At 47.6% G+C, this 21,841-nt stretch overlaps 1 protein-coding gene across 1 annotated transcript in view; it reads right to left on the bottom strand.

The window, feature by feature from the left end:
• The window catches only part of ACAP3 (ArfGAP with coiled-coil, ankyrin repeat and PH domains 3), a 36,443-nt gene extending 16,243 nt beyond the window's left edge, over positions 1–20,200 (bottom strand). Inside the window, exons 1-5 of the mRNA XM_059487582.1 lie at positions 20,047–20,200; positions 2,140–2,197; positions 1,328–1,447; positions 365–418; positions 29–87 (exon numbers count right to left, since the gene is read on the bottom strand). Coding sequence (XP_059343565.1) covers positions 29–87; positions 365–418; positions 1,328–1,447; positions 2,140–2,197; positions 20,047–20,093 — 338 coding nt within the window. The 5' untranslated portion in view covers positions 20,094–20,200. The remainder of the gene's footprint in view (positions 1–28; positions 88–364; positions 419–1,327; positions 1,448–2,139; positions 2,198–20,046) is intronic.
• Positions 20,201–21,841: the final 1,641 nt, after the last annotated feature.

The following is a 21,841-nucleotide window of genomic DNA, read 5'->3' as shown; positions in this document are numbered from 1 at the left end:
AAAGGACAAACACTAAATAAACACTCACTCTTTGACAAAATTGTGCAGCTGCTGCCGGACCGACCTCTGGGCCTGGTCAAACAGGATCTGGAAGAGAGAAGAGGGGAAAAAATATCAATTATTTTGAGAAAGGGGGAAAAAAATCTGCCCCCAAAAGGTTTTTACCAGCCAAAATCCTCCTCAGGGCTCTGTGTGTCCTCCCTCTGCTGCCCAAAAGGAAGAAAAGAAAATTCTGGAGTGCAAGATTTTGGTGAATTCTCGTCCTTTTTTTTGTCCCCCTTGCAGGACCTCTGTTTGTGGCAAACACAGGGGACATCAGCAATACCACCAGCACCCAAGGGGAGAGGAGGAGGCAGCCCCTTACCATGTGGTAATTGATCATTTCCTGTAGGCTGTCCCCAAATTTATCCAGGCACTCCTGAAAAAACAAAAATACAATACAATAATAAAAATAAAATAAAATACAATAAAATGCAATACATGGACAGGGGAAAATCCCATCCCAGGAAAGGACAGGGATAAAATCCCACAAAATATCCCATAAAACACAATACAATACAGTAAAATGCAATACAATAAAAATGAAATAAAATACAGTTAAAAAAGGAATAAAAATTAAATGAGATAAATTAAATTAATTAAATAAAAATTTAAAAATAAAATAAAATTATAATAAAATAAAAATAAATAAGGTGAAGGGACCTGGCAGTGAAGAGGAGCAGCTGCCCCTCATTGCCAGGGCTGGGTGGAGGCTCAGGAAGGCTCTAAGGAGCCCCTGGTCCTTGCCAGGGAGGGTTTTGAGCCCTTGGAGCCTTTCCCTGACAGTGCAGAGCTGAGCTCCACGTGTGCAGCTCTGCGTGGGCTGCTCACCTCCCAAATCCCTGCTGCTCACTGACCTACATTGCACAGCCCAGCACTGCCTGCAGAGCTCAGCTGGAGTAGATCTCACTCTGATCTCCCTCCAGAGCTCATTTTGAGTGGATCTCAGCCTGACCTTTCACCCAATCTCATTTTAAATGGATCTCACACTGACCTCCCAGCAAATCCCATTTTAAATGGATCTCTGACCTCCCAGCCTGGTATTATCAGATTCTCTGCATCCCTCCAAACACAAATCTCATTTTGAGTGGATCTCACTCTGATTTCCCACCAAATCTCATTTTCAGTGGCTGCTTAAGCAGCGTGAGGGGCTTGGATTTGTGATCCATTCCCAGCAGCAGGGATCTTCCCCCCTGAGCCAGGAACAGGGATCTGAGCATCCCCAGCCCCCTGAGCACCCCCAGCCCCCCAGTCAGGAATTTGAGCACCCCCAGCCCCCCAGGCTCACCGAGATCATCTGGTCCTTCCTGCACTGCTGGGACAGGTCCCTCACGCCGCTGACGAAATGTTTGTTGGTGGTGATGTAAACCTTGCCAGCCTCCAGCATGCCACTGCACAGCTTCACCAGCTGGGGACACGCCGACAGGGACAGGGGGACACACGTGGGACACAAGGGGACACACAGACATGAGCTCAGCATGGGCTTTAGACCAGCCTGGCTTTGTCCCACACCCAGCCCAGAGCTTTGGGACAGGCGCCCTTCCCGTTCCTGCTGTGCTGGGAACTGTCACGGGTGGGACAGCGGGAAAATCCCACCCTGGGACAGGGACAAAATCCCACCCAAGAAAGAAAAGGGGTAAAATCCCAGCCCAGGAAATGACAGGGATAAAATCCCAGCCCAGGTTAGGACAGGGGTAAAATCCCAGTCCAGGACAGGGATGAAGTCCCATCCTGGGACAGGACAGCCTGTCCCAGGAGGAGCTGGACTGGAGCTCTTATCCCAGCTCAGAGGAGTCCTGGGGACAAGCCTGAGGTGCTAAACATCAATTTATGAGCTGGAAAAGGGCTCAGAATTTAGGGAACACTTGGAGGGACCCCATTCCTCAGCAGGGGATCCACCAGTCCCCCTCAGACTACAATCTGCCCTCACCTTGTCAAGCTTGGCCTCCATCTCCACCACACCTGCCAGGCCCCAGGTCTGGGGTGCTAAATCTGAATTTAACGGCTGGAAATGGGCTCAGATTTTAGGGGACACCTGGAGGGTCCCCATTCCTGAGCAGGGGATCCAGCAGTGTCCTTCAGACCACAATCTGCCCTCACCTTGTCGAGCTTGGCCTCGATCTCCACCACATCCGTTTCCACCTCATCAATGGTTGCCCTGCAACAGACCAGCGAGGAGGAATCGTTAATTAGCAGCAGGGAATCATTAATTGGCGGCTTGTGATGATTGGGTAGGAGGCCAGGAAGGGGTGAGGAGGATCAGAGGGGCTGAGGGACTCGCTATTCCCACTGGGATGTTGGCACTGAATCCCTCAGGAACGAAGTCCAGGGCTGCGAAAAGAGATGGAGATGATCCAGATGATTCTAGGGCTGGGAAGACACCCCCAGCAAATTCATTTAGTGGCATTGTTCTGTTAATTAGCAGCAGTGCTAATTGACACAGGGATAACCCTTGTTCCATCCAGCCCCACCAGGCACAAATTCCTCATTCCAGCACCACCAAATCCCATTTCCATGCTGTCTGAAGTGCTGAATTATGACCTTTAAACCTCAGGCACCACCCCTGAGACCCACACAGAGCAGCCCTTGGGCCTCTGAACACCGAAAAGCTCCTCCACACACGTGGGGCTGTGCTTGGATAGGGATAAATCCACTCCAGGATTTTGGGATCTGCTCCTTTTCCACGTCAGCAGGCAGATGTGACAGCGAGGAGCTGTCACAGCCCAGCTGCAAAGGTCACCAGGCCTCCCTCTCCGAGGCAAACATGACATCAGCCACTTGCAGGAGGCATTCCCAGGCTCAGGAATGTGCTCCTGGAATGATTTTGGGAGGGCAGAGAGCAGCAAACCCTGCAGAGCTGAGGGTGTTCCCTGGCACAGCACTCAGAGGGTGATTTCTTTAACCACACACCTGGGAATGTGGTCAAACCTCACACCACCAAGGGTTTGGAATCCTAATTTTAGTCAGGGAGCTTCACAGGTTTGTGGGATCAGGATTTTAAAAGCTGGTTCCTGAAATATTCCAGCCAAAGTTGGAAAAATCCCAGCCCTGAGCATGTGCCAGCTGCAGGGATGGGGTTTGGAGGGACATGAACTGGTCCTGCTCTCAGGTAAAGGACAGGACACCCTCAATCCTCAACATTCCTGCAGGAACCATCAGGATTTGTGTCTCGGGCTCTGGGTGTCTTCAGCCCAGGAATATTCTCCAGTAAAAAAATGCTGGGTTGCCCCTTTTTTGCCTTCCTAAACTCCCTCCAAACCCCCTGGAAAATGAAATCCAGACTGGAGCTCAGTGCCCAGGGCCCTGGCCACCACCAGCCCTTGGAAAACATGGAAAACAGAGCCAAAAAACAACAACAAAAAGGGAGTTTTTCCATGGAATAACAAACCAAAGAAATATAAAATAAAGAAACAGCAGCTGTCCCACTCTGCTCTGCCTCCCACACACACAAACAGCAGCGTGGCTGTGCCCGGGGGCAAAGCTTTGGAAAGAAAAGGAATTGTTAAAAAGGCTCTTTTCAGGTTTTTCCCCCCCTCTTTCAGCTATTTTTGGTGCCTGGGTTTGGGGCTCGTGTGCCTTCATGCATCTGCTGCCAGATTCAATTTTTCCACTCGGTTTCCTCGTGCTGCTGATAGCTGGGCACAAAGAGCAGCTGGAAAAGAGGAAAGAGCTGGATTTCCTGGGCATCGTCTTTCCAGGGAAGCCATTGTGGAATCTGCAATCCAGGCAGCAGATTTCCTGTCTGTAATTTAATATAATTCTATCATTTATTCATTTATGTTCATCTTCCTTCGTCTATTCTATGATTTATTCATCTATGATTTACCGCCTATTTTTATCCCAACCCATGGATAAATTTGGGCTCTGTGGAGGAGGGAGATGTTTTTGGGGCTGGGGAACACAAGGTGCAAATAATTGGAGCTTTTTATTTGGTATGGGCTTGATGGAAAAGGTTAAAAGGGTTTGAATGCAAGGGCAGAGATCCCAGTGATTTATTTGGTTGTAAAGGAGATCCAGGAAGCAAAGAAAATTACATTTATCCAGCATTTTTCAGGTACTTTTATATCCTAAGGAAGCTTGGGGAGAGGAACTCTGAGATAAGCTGGGAGTGGAAAGCAAAAAGATCCCAAAATTCAATCCCAAACCCTCCCACACACCTGGCTCTGCTGCTCAGGGATTTTTCTTTCTGCATCTCAGGGCCTGATCAACCCCTGATTTCCCACCCTTCAAGGGCACACCATGCCCAAGTCCATCCCTGGGGTTTTGGGGATTTAAAGGACATTTAAAATGTCCTTTTCCTTCTAACTGATACAATTTCAGAGCACTGGATTTCTGGGGGTTAAAACATCCTTTTCCTGCTCACTGAAGGAATTGCACAGCACCAGATTTTTGGGGTTAAAATGTCCTTTTCCTGCTGACTGATGGAATTGCAGATCCCACAGATCCTGCTTCCCTTGAGGAATCCCAGTTTCACTGCTGGCAAGCTGAGGCTGTGCCAGCTCCACTCCCAAATTTCCATCCTCCCACTGCTCCCAGCGTGTCAGAGATGAAAGGCAGAGTTACACAAGCACCCTGGGGACCTGGGATGACTCCTCAGGGATGAGGAAATGCCACCTCAGCACCATCCCCAAGGAATCCGGGAGTGGGAATCCATGTCTGCTCCTCACCATTCCCATCCCACCCCATTCCCATTCTATCCCATAAATCCCATCCCATCCCATCCCTCTTCCCATCCCCATTCCCATTCCCATTCCACCCCATTCCCATTCTATCCTATAAATCCCATCCCATCCCTATTCCCATCCCCATTCCCATTTCCATCCCATTCCCATTTCCATCCCAGTCCATCCCCACTCCCATCCCATTTGTGCCTCCCGAGCAAATCCCAGGGACTCTCAGCCTCTCCCAGCTGCAGGAACCCAACCCAACCCAAGAACTGAATCTTTTCACCCCAAAATAATTGAAATAAGGTGATGTCCCAATGCTGCTCCATCCTGGAGGCATCTGGGAATGAGAATCCACATCTGCTCCCCACCACTCCCATTCCTATTCCCATTCCCATTCCCATTCCCATTCCCATTCCCATTCCCATTCCATGGATCTGCAGGAACCCAACTCAGCCAAGAACTGAATCTTTTCACCCCAAAATGATTTGAATCAAGCTCTGTCCCAATTCTGCTCCATCCTGGAGGAATGTGGGAATGAGAATCCATTCCCATCCCATGGATCCCATCCCATGGATCCCATCCCATCCCATCTGTGCCTCCTGAACAAACCCTAGCCATGTTCAGCCCAGCCAAGAAGTGAATCTTTTCACCCCAAAATGAATATTTGAATAATTAGAATCAAGCTCTGTCCCCAGGTCTAGCCAAGAACCATCTCTTTTCACCCCAAAATACTCTGAAAGAAGCTCTACCCCCAGAGCTGACCAAGAACTGACTCTTTTCACCCCAAAATGATTTCAATGAAGCTCTGTCCCAGAACTGGCCAAGAACTGACTCTTTTCACCCCAAAAAGCTCTGAATGAAGCTCTGTCCCAGAACTGGCTCTTTTCACCCCAAAAAGCTCTGAATGAAGCTCTGTCCCAGCCTGAGCCTGTCCTGGCCCCGTGCCCCGAGCGTTTCCTGCCGCTCTCCCTTCCTGCTGAAGCCCTGCCAGGATTTTTTCCTTTTTCTTTTTGCACAACAATCCCTGGCCTCCCCCCAAGCCCTTTCCACTGCCAGACGAGGCTGAGCTCCCTCAGAGATCCCCACAGCCCTGCTCTGTGCATTTGGATTGGCTCAGAAATGGCAAAAATCACCCAGAACGTGGCCAAAATCCCACCAGGAATGGTTTTATAGCCCCAGAGATAACGAGCTGTGAGTTCGTTATGGCTCCAGTTCCAGCCAGGAGCAGCTGCATGCTAAAGGGATCCAGGGAAAGGATCACTGGGAAAGGGATCCAGGGGAAATTGTGACAAAAAATACAAAATTAGGCAAAAAATTACGCAGGAAATTATGTCAAAAAATACAAAATTAGGTAAAAAGTGACGCGGGAAATTAGGATGAAAATTAGGCCAAAAGTTATAATGAAAATTAGGCAGAAAATTACACACAAAAATAGAAAATTATATAGAAAATTAAGCCAAAAATGATGCAGGAAATTATGAAGAAAATTATAAAGAAAATTAGGCCAGAAAATTATGATGAAAATTAGGCAGAAAATTATGCTGAGAAATAGAATGTTAGGCAAAAAGTTACGCAGAAAAATCGAAAATTATATTAAAAATTATGCCAAAAATTAGAAAATTAGACCAAAAATGATACATAAAGCCTCTCTCAGTCACCATCTAAAAATCATCCTGGGGATTTTCCCTTCCCCAGCTGCCCCAGAGCAGCTCCAGCTCCGAGTCAGCTCATCCCAGTGGGATCCCAGCCAGCTCCCAGGGCACAGATCCCTGCAGCAGGAGCAGGAATGCTTCCGGAAGCTTCCCTCCCTCTTCCTGCGCCTCTGCCAGCTCCATCTCTGGCTAATTTCTGCCTCTCCCACCCTAAAATCTCCACAAAAGCCTCTCCCAGCTGGAAAGGAGGGGTTTGGAGCTCCCCTGAGCTGTTCCAGCTGTTCCCAGCTGTTCCCAGCTGCCAAACTCTCCCCTTTTGGATGGACCATAAATCAGGAGTGCCACAGTCAGAGCAGAGATTTGGTACCTTGTGATGGCAACGCCTGAGTGAGGAATTCCTAAAAAATCCCTTCCAGAATGAACTCAGAGGGGAATAAACTCCACTGAGTGAGGAATTTCTAAAAAATCCCTTCCAGAATGAACTCAGAGGGGAATAAACTCCACTGAGTGAGGAATTTCTAAAAAATCCCTTCCAGAATGAACTCAGAGGGGAATAAACCTCACTGGGTGAGTGAGGAATTCCTAAAAAAAAAACCTTCCAGCAGGAATTCAGAGGGGAATCCTTTCCCTTTCCCTTTCCCTTTCCCTTTCCCTTTCCCTTTCCCTTTCCCTTTCCCTTTCCCTTTCCCTTTCCCTTTCCCTTTCCCTTTCCCTTTCCCTTTCCTCCATCCACAGCAGGGTCACCATGACAACAGCTCCATGGTGACAGTATCCATGGCAGCCCCATCCTGCCCAGGCCCTGCTGAATTCCAGGGATTTTTCCTCCTGGGAGAGCTCAGGGCACAGCCACAGGTGTGTGAGGGTAAGGAGGGGAAATTCGGGATAACCTTGGGAGTTTAAAGAGAAAAAGAAACTGGGAATTGAGATCCTGGAGTGGAAATCTGGGATTCCCATCCTGCTGCTCCCTCCTCTCACCATCCTTGCCAAGCTCCTGAGCAGGATCAGATCCCTGGGAAAGGGATCCCTTGTCCCCATGTCCTTTGTCCCCTCTTACCCTGTTCTCATTCCATTTATCCCCATTTACCCCTGCCCCCATCCTTTTACCCCCATCCCCATGTCATTTATCCCCTTTTGTCCCTGTCCCCACCTCCTGGCTGTGCTGGGGGATGCAATTCCAGCACAGGCCCAAAGTAAAACCCAACATTTATGGCTCCCTTGGGATGGAGATCAGTGCCAAGCCTGGGACAAACCCCTGGGCAGCCAAATTCCCAGGGTTGGGCTGTCTGGTGGCCCAGGGCTGTGTCCCCCGCAGGAGCCCCCATCCCATCCCATCCCATCCCATCCCATCCCATCCCATCCCATCCCATCCCATCCCATCCCATCCCATCCCAGCCCTGCTGGCTGTGCCATGCCCTCGGTGCCCTCAGTGCCACCCCGGGGGTGTGGGCAGCTCTCTGGGCACCCCGGGGATGGATGGACGGATGGACGGACGGACAGATGGATTTAGTCCAGCCCTGCTGTGCTGACGAGGCAGCTCCAGACTGAGCCTGACCCAGATTCCAGCGGCTCTGCTGGAAATGCTGCATGTGCTGCTCCAGCTCAGCTGCCTCTCCCTGTGCTCTTCTCTTCCTCTTTTCTCTTCTTTTCCCACTGCCTCTCTATTTTCTGTTCTTTTCCCCCTTTGCTCTTCTTTTTCCTATTTTCTTTTTCCTCTTTTCCTGCTGCCTCACCCTTTGCTCTTCTTTTTCCTCTTTTCTTTTTCCCCTTTTCTCTTCTTTTCCCCCTTTCCCACTGTCTCCTGGGGCTCCCTGGGCAGGGACAGCCCGGGCAGGGGGACAATGCCCTCCCTTGTGGCAGCCCCCACAGCAGCTCCCTGTGAGCCCCACACTGGGGCTGTGTTCCCTTGGCTGCAGCCCCACAGTCCTGCTCTGTGAGATTCCCTGATCCCCTGCCAAGGCTGGGCCTTGTCATGCTGGGCCTGGCTTCCCATTATCCCATTATCCCATTTCCCACTGTCCATTATCCCATTTCCATTTCCCACTGTTCATCATCCCATTTCCCACTGTCCATTATCCCATTTCCCACTGTCCATTATCCCATTTCCCACTTCCAATTATCCCATTTCCATTTCCCACTGTCCATTATCCCATTTCCACTTCCCATTATCCCATTATCCCATTTCCCACTGTCCATCATCCCATTTCCACTTCCCATTATCCCATTTCCATTTCCCACTGTCCATCATCCCATTTCCCACTGTCCATTATCCCATTTCCATTTCCCATTGTTCATCATCCCATTTCCCATTATCCACTTTCCCATCATCCCATTTCCCATTTCCCATTTCCCATTATTTTTTGGTAATGGTTTTTTGGCGAGGAGATTTTGGGACAGGTTTTTTGGCAAGGAGCTTTTTTGGCAAAGGTTTTTTGCTGGTAGCTTGGCTGCCACAAAAAGGAGAGGCTGGTTCAGTGCAATCTCTGCCCCCTCAGTGGGATCATCCCCAAAAATCTCCTTTGAATCCCAGAAGAGCCCCCGAGCCCCCAGGAGCTGCTTTGTTTGGAGGTGACTGTGGGCAAAAGCAGCTGAGCTCTGCTCTGGCCCAGATAAATCTATTTATAGCAGGAGTTATGCTAATTCCACAGGGATCTGATCTGCTGGCACTGCTGCAGCAATGAGATTTTCTGCTACCTGTCCTTTCAACCACCCTGAGCAGCCAGAAATTGCTAAATTCTCCAATTTCCAGCTCTGTGCCTCCTGCGGCTTCCCTTCCCTGACATCTCCATTCCCTGCTGATTTCCCTCCCTCTGGAAATTGCTGCTTCACCCAAAATTTGGAATAAGTGGGAAAAACCCAAGGAAAAACAGCTTGTAAAAATAATTTTAAAGCCACTCATATTTAAGTCACTAAAAAAATTTAAAATTGAATTGTTTTATCACCTTGCCTGAGGTTCATGTTAGGTTTTATAAAGAATAATTCATTTACTGCCCCTTTTGTGAGCTGAGGAGTGTGGAGGGGATTTACCTCATCATTAAAATGTCCCTGTCCTTGGGATAAAAGGGGTGTTTTTCCCCCTCACAGCAATTTCTTAATGGAGGAATGGCACTGAAGAGCTGTTTGCAGTGCTTGGGCTCTCCTGGTTTTTATTCCAGGATAATGGAATAAGCTGGATTCTCATCTTGACTAAAATCTCTCCGCAGATGGCCGAGGGCACCATGGAGAGGTGGAGGCTGTGCCAGTGGGAGCAGGAGGAGAAAATCCAGGTGGAACAGCAGAAATTCACCAAAATCATCTCTCTCTTCATAGTTTTATCCTCATTTCAGGTTTTTTTTCCCAAAGGCCTGCTGAAAAATCTCTTCTTCATTGCAGTGGTTCCTCAAAATTTTGAATTTTTCATCAAATTCTTCCAGGTGGAACAGCAGAAATTCAGGCTGTGACACCAAAATCATCTCTCTCTTCATTATTTTATTCTCTTCTGGTTGGTTTTTTTAAAGCCTGATGAAAAACCTCTTCTTCCTTCCAGTGGTTCCTCAAAAATTCAGATTTTTTCACCAAATCCTTCAGTTCCAGCTCCTCTCCCACAGAGCTCCACCACCCCAAATCCTCTTTTTAATGCCCAAATCTTATTTTCACTTCACAGACATTTCCTGGTGTTTGTTTCCCCCAATTTTCACTGAGATTTAGGCAGCTGCACAACCCCTAAATGAACTTTTCTCCATTTCTGTGCCCGAACTCAGCTCTGGCTCTGGCAGCAGAGCTCAGGAGGTTTTTACAGAGCCCCAAAAAACCCCAATTCCTGTCTGGAATTTGTTAAATGTCAGTTTACAGCTCCTTCCCCTCCCTGAGACGCTGGAGGTGGATGTTTAGACAAGGCTTTGAAGCAGGATGAGTAAGATTGCAGAGTTTTGGTTGCATGCTGTGTTTAGTTGACTTTTTAAACATTAATATTTAGCAAAAACCTGGCAGTTTCCAGCAGAAAAGATGGAGTTTTATAATGCACACAAAATCCCATTCCTTTTTCTTCTTCTTCCCATTTTTCTTCTCGTTTCTGCTCCGATTTTAAGAGTCGGGAATTGGAATTTAATCAACTTAAATTAAATTTAATCAATATTTGAGTGTTTTTCTCCAAGCTCCTGCAGCACCAAGGAGCTACTTGGGGAAGGTCATGAGGATTTGGTGACCTCCAGAGGTTTCTTCCAACCTCAATTATTGCAGGATTTAACGGCTTAGAGATGAAATCCTTCCTTAGCCCTCCTAATGCACTCCTGATGTCATGGATCTGATGATAACGGGTTTTTCCCTGGCAACTCCCAGCCAAACCTCCCCAGGAACATCTGGAATTTTCTGGAAATCACCTGCTCAGCACCACTCACCTGCAGCTCCCTGCAGGGATTTATTCTGGGTAAATTATTCTGGAACTGGTTCCAGGCCTGGATGGACCCTGCCTTCCTTTCTGCTCTGAATATTTTTATTTTTCTGCAGCTCCCACCTTGAGCTCACTGTAGGAATTTATCCCTGAATGCATCCCCACCTTCCTCTCTGCACTGAATATTAATTAATTTTTAATTTTCTTTTTTTTTTCAGGGGAACAGTCCAGCTGCGGGGTTGATTTTAGCTGATTTTTGATTTTAGCAGAAGATTTTGGCACCACAGCTCCCGGGTGCTTTTAGGAAACCCCAGTGAGAAATGCCTGGCACAAGAGTGGAACTGCACAGGCAGCCCTGAACACAGGAATATTCTATTCCTGAGCTGAAGAAAGACACATTCTGTGCCACAAGACCCTTTAGACATTTGTTTGCTTTCTTTGACAAGCAAAATGGATTTAAATAAAAAAAAAAAACGGCCTCAAACAGTTCTGTCTTCTCCCCAAGTGACCTTGGTGGCACCGTTTACCCACAGGGCTGGAGGAGCTCCAGCAGCTTTTGTTGAGACTTCCCCCAGCAGGGATCTCTTTCAGCACTAAATGCTCTTTATTTCTAATTTTTTTCCATTTTTCCCCTCCTCCTCTGGGCCTTGGCTGGAGCTGGAGCTCCCCAACCTCTGGGCTGGCTTTGTTTGGGGCTGAAAAGGCTTTTCGTGCCAAAGGCAGCCCTGCAGTGGCACCAAGCCCCTGCCCCTTCCTCTTGGTGCCATTTGGGTGACAAGTGACAATTTGGCACCTTCCCACTGGTGCCAGATGGAATTTGCTGTGCCACAAAATTGGGATTTTTTCCCAGTGCCACAACCCTCTCCTAAAAGGGTGAGAGTTTATGGGGCTGCTGGGGGAGTGTGAATGAAAGCCCTGGAGCTGCTCATCCCTAATTTTGATTTATTCCCCTCAGGGGCTGGGGCACAGTCCCACTTTTCAGGGGAATGTGGCTGTGGAATTCATCCCCACATGAAAAATCAGCGTGTCAGTGCTCCAGGTGTGGGAAAGGACATTTTGGAGGGGATTTTGGATTATTTTTGGAAGGGAGTACCTCACGTGCTGTGGGTGCTCTCTCTCCCCTTCCCTGCTTTCCTTTTCCCCCTTTCCCCTTTCCTTTTCCCTTTTCCCTTTTTCCCTTCCCCACATTTCCCCCATTCCCAGATTTCCTGCTGCCTGTCCCATCCCTCTGAGGTCCCGAATCCCCTCTGGATGCAGGAAAAGCATCCCTGAGAATGTCCTGCATTCCCAGGCTCACAGAAAAAGCCAAATTGTTGAGGGAAGGGGGAATCATCAGGCAGGAAACATGGATGAGGAAGAAAATGAAAGCATCCTCTGTGCTGCAGGCAGAACAAAGCTGGCCTTGTAGGAATGGGGCTGAGCAGAGCAGAACTCCAGCCCCAAGCCCAGGGCAGAGCAGGACTCAGCCCCACAGGATTCCCATATTTCCATCCTCCACACTGAGCATTCAGCTAAAATTCACTCCTGATTTCCTGTGTGCACCCACCTGTCACCCCCAGGTGAGGTGAAGGCTCAGGAGCTGAGATGAAAGCCCACAAACCTGGCTGTGCCATCTCCCCCATCCCAAATCCTGGAGGTTTCCAGGCTCTCAGCCCAGTTTGGGAGCTGGCACCATCCCACAGTTTCGTGCTTTATCTCCCAGCTCAGATGAGTCAGTGGCACATCAAGAGCTCCTCGCCTCCTTCCCAACTCCCCGGCTCAATCTGGCTCGGATTCCACTCTGGGAATCAAAGGCAGGATGTCCCTCCTCAAAAAAATGTCACTTTGTTGCCTCAAAAAAATGTCATTTTGCTGCCTCCACGGCCCCCAAATGCCAGGTGGGCAGAGCAGGAAATGTGGGAATGGGGGAAGGTGGGGAAAGGTGGGAATGGGGAAAGGAAAGGAGGGAAAAGGAGGAAAATGAGGAAAAGGGTGAAGGGATCGGTGAGGAAAGGTGGAAAAGGGGAAAGGAAAGGAGGGAAGGGGAGAGGAAAGGAGGAGAAGAGGAAGGAGGAAGTTAAAAAGGAAATCTGGGAATGAGGGAAGGTGGGGAAATGTGGGGAAGGGGAAAGGAAACGGAAAGGAAGAGAGGGAAGGGGAGAGGAAAGGAGAAGAGGAGGGAAAAGGAAAGGAAAAGGAAAGAAAAAGGAAAAAGGAAAAAGGAAAAAGGAAAAAGGAAAAAGGAAAAAGGAAAAAGGAAAAAGGAAAAAGGCAGAGGCCCCTCCTGCTGGGTCAGTGCCAGCACTGTGGTGGCTGTTTCTGCCATCCTGGGGACAAACCCTGCCCCGCTGCCAAAGTCTGGGTTTATCAGAGAACAGAGGGGGGACACTGTGCCCCGAGGCTGAGCTGTGGGAACAGCAGCGTGTCCCTGAGCTGGAATGGAGCAGGACAAGGACAAGGCTTGAAGGGCTGCTCAGGAGATCTCTGCATCCCCCAGCTCTGCCAAGCCTGGGGGTGCTTCCCTAGAGCCTGGCACAAGCCCTGGGTGCTGAGGATCCCCACCCCTGCGTGTGCAGGGCTTTTTATACCTATTAAACATCCTGGGAGCTCATCCTGATCATTCTAAAGTCTGGTACAAGCCCGGGGTGCTGGGGATCCCCACCCCAGAGTGTGCAGGGTGTTTTATTGCCACTGAAAATCCTGTGAGCTCATCCTGAGCATCCCAATGCCTGGCACAACCCCTGGGTGCTGAGAAAAGCCCACTCCTGTGTGTGCAGGGCCTTTTATTGCAATTAAACATCCTGAGAGTTTATCCTGAGCATTCCAAGGTATCATGAGCATTCCAAAGCCTGGGGATGCTTCCCCAGAGCCTGGCACAACCCCTGAGCGTGCAGGGTGTGTGATATTCCCATTAAACATCCCGGGAGCTCATCCCACGTCCTGGCAGCCCCTCTGTGCTCTCACAGCAGCTGGGAGCGGCCGCAGTTCCCAGAGAACGGAAAGGGTTAAACCCTGCAGCAGCCCCTGATGTGACAGGATCTCTTGGGACGGTGCCGCTCAGGGCTGATTGCAGGGCTGGGTGAGCACCGGGCTCTGGCACGTGCCACCCATGAGCTGGGCCATCAGCCCCGTGTCACAGACACGCATCATCATGGGTACATATTAATATTTCTAAATAACAAATAAAATAATTCATTACTATTTATTTGTACTTATCAATATCATCAATATTAATTTATCTTATTAATAAATAAATATAAATAAAATAATAAATTAATAAATAACGAAACAAAAATAAAATATTTTTTATTAATATTTAGATACAATACCTAGTTAATTATAATAAATAAATTTATTATAAAGAAAATAGATATAATAATATTTATAATAATCATAATATTAATTAATATTTTTGTATTATATTTATACTTCATATTCTATATAAGATTTATAATTTTATTTATTTATAATTAATAGAATATTAATTAAGATTTCTAGTTTATATTTATATAAATTATATTTGTATTTTACATTTATTTATAATTAATATAATAATAATTAATTAAAATATTATCTTTTAAACTATTATATATTATATATTTGTATGTTACACTTATTTATAATTAATATAATAATATGTATATATTTTATTATTATATTTTAGACTATATTTGTATCTTACATTTACTTATAATTAATACAATAATAATAAATAATAATATTATCTTTTCCATCTATTATATATTATATTTGTATCTTACATTTATTTATAATTAATAAAATGTCAAATGATATTTGCTATTAATATAATTTATAATTAATATAATCTATTTTACTATTGGCTCTTCACCTCTAAATCACCCCCAATTCATCCCCAACTGACCCCCAATTCACCCCAAATCCCCCCACAGCCTGGGATTAAGGCCTACAATTAATTCCTTAATTAATTACAAGGAACACAACTCCCATTGCTCCACCCCCTCCAGGCAGGGAATTCTGCTCCTCAAATTCCCATTCCCAGATTTTAACCCTGCATTGCCCCAAAGAAGGAAAAGCAGCTGCCAGGTAAAAAAAAATCTCATTTTTCCATGTTCCCTCCTCCCTCCAAGCCTGGAATTGCTGTCAAAAAGGGAACAAATTCCCCCTTTTTTTTTCCCAGAAACCCCCTGAATTCTGCTTTTTTATCACCTCCTCTCCTCCACCCTCATTTCTGAGCAAAACTTTACCTTAGATAAAGCTCAGAAATCCCTGAGTGGAACAAACACTTGGGGAGCTGCACCCAGCGAATGCCTGGAATCCCAATCCAGCCCTGAGAGAGGGAAGCAAACAAGGAAAGAAATAAAAACAACCCAAAAACCCTCAAGCTCACAAAAACATTTTGTCCTGTTCTCAAAATTCAGCCAGACTTGGACTCCAGGTCCCTTTCAAGGGCTCTTTTCTTTATTCCAGATAACCAAGCCAGCAGAAGCCTGGTTTAATTTTAAGCAAAACCAGAAAAATTCATTTTTTTTAAATAAAAGAATTCATCCTGTGGCTGAAATTTCATAGTTATGAAACCAGGATTTAAAGGGGCCACCGCTAAAGAAGAGCCTGGGAGTCCAAAATCTGATTTTCATTCCTTCCTCCACTTCAGGAGCTTTCCAGTTTTGTAAATAATAATATTGTGGGAAGACCCCAAATATCCCTGTGGGAAAAACCCAAATATTTCTTTATGAAGACACCAAATATCTCCGTGGGAAGACACCAAAAATCTCTTTATAAAGACCCCAAATATCCCTGTGGGAAGACCCCAAAGTTAAACCAGATAAACTAAAATAGATAAATAGATATTTTCAGCTAATAAACTGAATGTAATTAATAAAGTATTATAAGTGGGAAATAAATGAATTTTTGATATTGAAGCTGAGAGTTCTGTAAGTAGGAAATTAATTAAAATTAATTTTTGATTTTGAAGCTGAGGGTGGCAGTGCTGTGGGACAAACTCAGGGACAGCTGCAGCCAACCCAAACCCAAAACCCCAAATTCCAAATCCCAAATCCTTCCTGCAGCTCAGGTTACAGCTCCCAACCTTCCTGCCCAAAATAATCCAGAGCAAAAACCTCTCCAAAATTCAGCTGTTCCCTGCTAAGCCCTGACACCAAACTGGGCCTTCAGCCTCATTCCGTCCACTCTGAGCAGAATTTTTGTATATAAATAATACCTTACAAAAAAAAAAAAAAACCCAAGCCAGTACCTAAATATAAATATAAATATAAATATAAATATAAATATAAAAAGAATTAATAATTTTATATAAATATATAAATATATACAATATATAACTATATTATATACTACTATATAAATATATAAAATATATAATTATATATTTTATATTATATATAATATATTGAAACATAAATATATACATAACTATATTCTAAAAATATACAAATATAAATATATGATTGAATATCCTAATGATAGGGGAAAAAAGGTGCATAGGTCCCAATGGCAGGCAAAAAAAAAACGGGAAATAAAGGTGGATAAATCCCAATGGATGGTAAGTGAGCAGAGGACTGATTAAATTGGATTTCTCAGTGGATTTAGGAATTCTCTACAAATCCATTCCCACAAAGAGTGTTCCTAGATTTCCCAAACTCCTGCTGGGAGATAAAAACCCTCAGAGGTGCAAGAACAGGTCCTGCCAGGTCATTAAATTGTTTACCTGAACTGCAGCCACGCCTCTGCAAGTGCCTGGCAGAAATCAGCTTTATCTGCCAAGCTGGAGCTGAGACACATCTAAATAATGGCATTTGAAACATCAAAAAAAGTCAATTTTCTTTGTAGGAACTGGAACTTATCAGGTAGGAAGTGATGAGGGGGATTTGACATCAGGATTTCTCAATATTTGAGGTGTAAACTCTGAATGTTTCAACTGGGTTCTTCTTTTTCCCTCTAACATCAAGATTTCTCAATATCTGAGGTGTAAAGTCTGAGTATTTCAGTTCTTTTTCCTCCTAAAATCAGAATTTCTCAATATTTGAGGTGCAAATTCTCAGTAATTCAACTCAGTTCCTTTTTTTCCTTCTAACATCAGGATTATCTCAATACTTGAGGTGTAAATTCTGAAAAACTCAACTTAGTTCCCTTCCTTCCTTCTAACATCAAGATTTCTCAATAATTGAGGTGTCAAGTCTGAGTAATTCAACTTGTTTCTGTTTTCTTCCTTCTAACATCAGGATTTCTCAATATTCAAGGTGTAAGCTCCGAATAATTCACCTTGAGTCTTCTTTTCCCCTCTAGCATCAGGATTTCTCAATATTCAAGGTGTAAATTGTGAATAACTCAACTAGCTTAATTTTTTTTCCTTCTAATGTCAGGATTTCTCAATATTAGAGGTATAAATTCTCAATAATTCCACTTGATTCCTTTTTTCCCCTCCTAACATCACAATTTCCCAATATTTGAGGTGTCAGTTCTGAATAATTCAACTTGGTTCCTTTTTTTCCTTCTAATGTTAGGATTTCTGAATATTCAAAGTGTAAATTCTCAATAACTCAACTTGATTCTTCTTTCCCCTCCTAACATTAGAATTTCTCACTATATGAGGTGTTCATAATTTAAATATTCCCCTGCTGCACATATTCCAACCCTCCTGAAATGCCCAAGCTCCTGAAATGTCTAATCTCTTGTTCTCCCTCTTACAGAGATTCTGTGTCTGGCCATGGGGGAAATAGTTCATAATTCCAGCCTTAAATAAGTGGTTTTGATCAAGGTCCAAGGGAGGGCTCTGAGAGCTGTTTTGTTTTCATGGACAGAGCAGAATGATGCTGAAAAACCTGGCCTGGAGCCCACACACACACACCAGGGGCAAAATAAATAAATAAACAGATCAATCAGGGCTGACGTCAGCAGGAAAAGGGTCAGTGCCATGTGGGACAGACAGACAGACAGACAGACAGCTGGACAGTGAGGTCACAGCTCTGGCTCGGGGCCACCCTGCCGTTCACGTGCTCTGCAGCACAATGGGGTGGGATGACAGGAAAAAAAAAGGGAATAAAGGTGGGTAATCCTAATGATATGTGGGGAAAATAAAGGTGGGTAAATCCTAATAATATGTGGGAAAAAAAGGGGAATAAAGGTGGGTAAATCCTAATGATAGGGGGGAAAAAGGGGAAATAAAGGTGGGTAAATCCTAATGATAGGGGGGAAAAGGGGAATAAAGATGGGTAAATCCTAACGATAGGGGAAAAAAGGAAATAAAGCTGGGTAAATCCTAATGATATGTGGATAAAAAGTGGGGGATAAAGGTGGATAAATGCTAATGATTTGTGGAATAAAAAAAAGGGGGGATGGTGGTTAAATCCTAATGACAGAGGAGAAAAAGGTGGGCAAATCCTAATGATACGTGAAAAAAAATGGAAATAAAGGTGGGTAAATCCTAATAATATGTGGGAAGAAAGGGGGAGGAGAAGATGGATAAATCCTAATGATAGGGAAAAAAGGTGGGTAAATCCTAATGAAAGGCCAAAAAAAAGGGAAATAAAGTGGATAAATCCTAATGACATACAAAACAAAAGGGGGGAAAAGGTGAGTAAATCCTAATGATAGATGAAAAAACCAGGAAACAAAGGTGGATAAATCCTAATGGATGCTAAGTGAGCAGAGGGTTGATGAAAGCATTTCCTGCCTCACTCTATGAAAAGTCCCATGATGCCAGAGCTGTCATCTCACCTGGCCCTGCCCAGCACCTGGCAGTGCAGGAAGAGCAGGATCTCCCTGAGAATGAGATCTCCCTGCAGGATCTACCTGAGGATGAGCAGGATCTCCCTGCAGGATCTCCCTGAGAATTAACAGATGTCCCAGCAGGATCTACCTGAGGATGAGTAGATCTCCCTATAGAATGAGCAGGATCTCCCTGAGAATGAGCAGATCTCCCTGCAGGATCTCCCTGCAGGATCTCCCTGTAGAATGAGCAGGATCTCCCTGCAGGATCTCTCTCCCTGCAGGATGAGCAGATCTCCCAGCAGGATCCCAACAAAACCACGTGCAGGGTGACCCTTCCCACATCCCAGCCACACGTGTGTTACCTCCACAAGCACTCAGCACCACAAAATGCCAATTTGGCAGCCCGGCCTCAGCCACAGACCACTGCAACCCTTTTGCACCCCAACCACTTCTAGAAATGCTTCAGAAAACCATTCAATGCTTTAGAAACCATTCCTAAACACACTTCCAACAAAACGCAAGCTGCTTTTTCTTGGGTTTTTTTTGTTTGTTTGTTTTTTTCCCAATAAACAAAAAGATTCCGAGCAGGAACAACACAAAACATCTGCAGGAAGCAGAGACACCCTCCAATAACTCCTTCCCCTGCACACACAGGCAGCCCCAGCCGCTCCTGCAGGCTTTTGTCTGCATTTGGCTGATGCAGACGGCGCTGGGGCGGCGGGGATCGCTGCCTGCGGGAGCTCTGTTCTCCCCGAACAGCAGCAGCACATCCCAGCACATCCCAGCCCCTCCAGACACGCAGCCAGGATGCTCTGGGCACAATGGAGCGGCAGCTGCCGGCTCCTTCCCCGCCAGCCCCGGCCTGATGTGGATGCGAGAGCACAGCCAAGCCGGAGCCTTTGTTGTCACAGCCCAGATTCCTCCAAGACCGCTAAAAAAAAAAAAAAAAATTAAAAAATCCACCCTCCGAGAGCCGGGAATGTGAGCGCATGGAAAATGAGTGTATTCCCCTTGAGCGGCTCTGCGGGCGGCTCCTGGCAGCGCCGCCCGGCCGAGCCCCGGGGGATGCGCGTTCCCGGCGGGGACCGGCGCTGCGAGCCCCAAAAACCCCGAATTGTTCCCGTGCCAAGCTCCGGGAGCAGCGGGGATGCGGGGAACGGAAGCGGGGCACGGAGGGATGCGGGGCACGGAGGGATGGGGCACACGGAGGGATGGATGCGGGGCACGGAGGGATGCGCGGCACGGAGGGATGCGGGGCATGGAGGGATGGGGACACGGGGGGATGGGGGGCACAAGGACGGATGGGGCACACGGAGGGAAGAGGGGCACATGGAAGGGAGGGTGCGGGCAACGGGAAGTCGGGGTGCGGGAGGGATGCGGGCACGGCAGGGCAGCGCCTGCGGCCCGAGCAACGCCGGCTGCCGGCAGAACGCGCTGGGCTCCGGCCCTTCCCGGCCCCGGCTCCGGCCCTTCCTTCCCGGGCCCGGTTCCCTCTGCCCGGGCCCGGCTCCCTCTGCCCGAGCCCGGCTCGCTCTGACCGGGCCCCGCTCCGTCCGCCCGGCCGCGGCCCTGCCCGTCTTCCCGTTCCCCCCGCACCGCCCCGAGCCGTTCCCGGGGAGGCCCCGGCGCTTACCGGAACCGGGGCGAGTCCTTGATGCACTCCTCGAACTCCACCGTCATCCTGCCGGCTCGGGCTCGGCCGCGCTGCGCTCAGCGGAGGAAGCGCATCGCCCGCCGGCTGCGCTCAGCGCGGGCAGCGCCCGCCCCCCGCGGCACCGGCCCGCCTCCTCCCGGCACCGAACCGGGGATGGAACCGGCTACAGCACCGGCCCGCCTCCTCCCGGCACCGAACCGGGGATGGAACCGGCTACAGCACCGGCCCGCCTCCTCCCGGCACCGAACCGGGGATGGAACCGGCTACAGCACCGGCCCGCCTCCCGCACCGCCACCGAACCGGGGATGGAACCGGGAATAGCACCGGGAACAGCCCAGCCTCCCACGGAACCGCCACGGAACCGGGGATGGAACCGGGAATAGCACCGGATACAGCCCAGCCTCCCACGGAACCGGCTACGGCACCGGGGATACCACCGGATACAGCCCAGCCTCCCACGGAACCGGCTACGGCACCGGGTACGTCACCGGGCACAGCCCCCGGTCCAGCCCTGCCACGGCTCCGATCCGCCTCCCGCAGCACCGAGACAGAACCGGGAACAGCACGGACCCGCCTCCCGCGGAGCCACGGACAGAACCGGACACGGCACGGACACAGCCCTGACCGCCCCTCCTGCACACCAGCCATTAGGATTTATCCATCTTTTTCCCCTATTGTTAGGATTTATCCACATTTTTCCCCCCCCTTTTTTTTTACCTGCCATTAGGATTTATCCCTTCTCCCCCTTTTTTTTCACCTGTCATTAGGAATTTCAGCTTTTCAATCCAAACCATTCCATGATTTCCAGAATAGCTGAATTTCAGCTCTCCAATCCAAACCCTTCCATGATTTCCAGGCAGGATTTCCAGGCAGGAAGAACAAACCCAATCCAATGGTAAAATTCCATAACCAGCAGCAGGATTGGCATCAATCCTGTCCCTCCTTAATCCAGTTTTTCATTTTCCATAAACTCTGGATTTATTGCTGCCAGCAGCCAGGGGATAAATCGGCAGGAATCACTTGGGGAAGGAGCACATCTGGGTTTGTGGGTCCAGCTGAAGGTGAATTCCATTGCCACAGGACAGGCAACAAACAGTGGTGTGGCTAATTGAGGTTAATTAATCCTGATCTTCCACCCACCCAGCACCACAGACCCAGCAGCAGCAACCACATCGCTCACTGATGGTTTCAGATGAACTTTCTGTGAACTGAGAGAAGGGCCTGACGTGAAAATCCTACCTCTAAACTGAAGCCATGAGTGAATCAACAGGCCAAGGGGGCCCTGACAGATGTCACAAGGAGACCTCACCCAGCCATGGACAGGAACAGGGACGAAATGAAGTGAAATTTGATGTTTAATGCCATTTTTCCCACCCCCTGCCACAGGCAGGGACCTTTCACCATCCCAGGGTGCTCCAACCTGGCCCTGGACACTTCCAGAGATCCAGGGGCAGCTGCTCTGGAATTCCACTCCAAGGAAGCCATTCCCTGTGTCCTGTCACTCTGTTCCTTGTCCCCAGTCCCTCTGCTGCTCTCCTGGAGCCCCTTTAGGCCCTGGAAGGTGCTCTGAGGTCTCCTTGGAGCCTTCTCCAGGTTTTTAACATTCCCAGCTCTCCCAGCCCTTGGAGCATCTCTTGTGGTCCCTGCTTTATGTGTTTTCTTAGCTGAAATCAACATAACATTATTATTATTTTTATTATTATTGTTTGCTTCCATCCAACTGAGTTGCAGGCAGCACAGTGGAGAGCTGAGGAGCAGCTGAGGTGAAGCCCAG

This window comes from Ammospiza nelsoni, chromosome 22, assembly GCF_027579445.1.
Source record: "Ammospiza nelsoni isolate bAmmNel1 chromosome 22, bAmmNel1.pri, whole genome shotgun sequence".
Taxonomy (NCBI): Eukaryota; Metazoa; Chordata; class Aves; order Passeriformes; family Passerellidae; genus Ammospiza; species Ammospiza nelsoni.
Note: the sequence above shows the minus strand (reverse complement) of the source record. Positions and strands in the feature narration are given on the sequence as shown.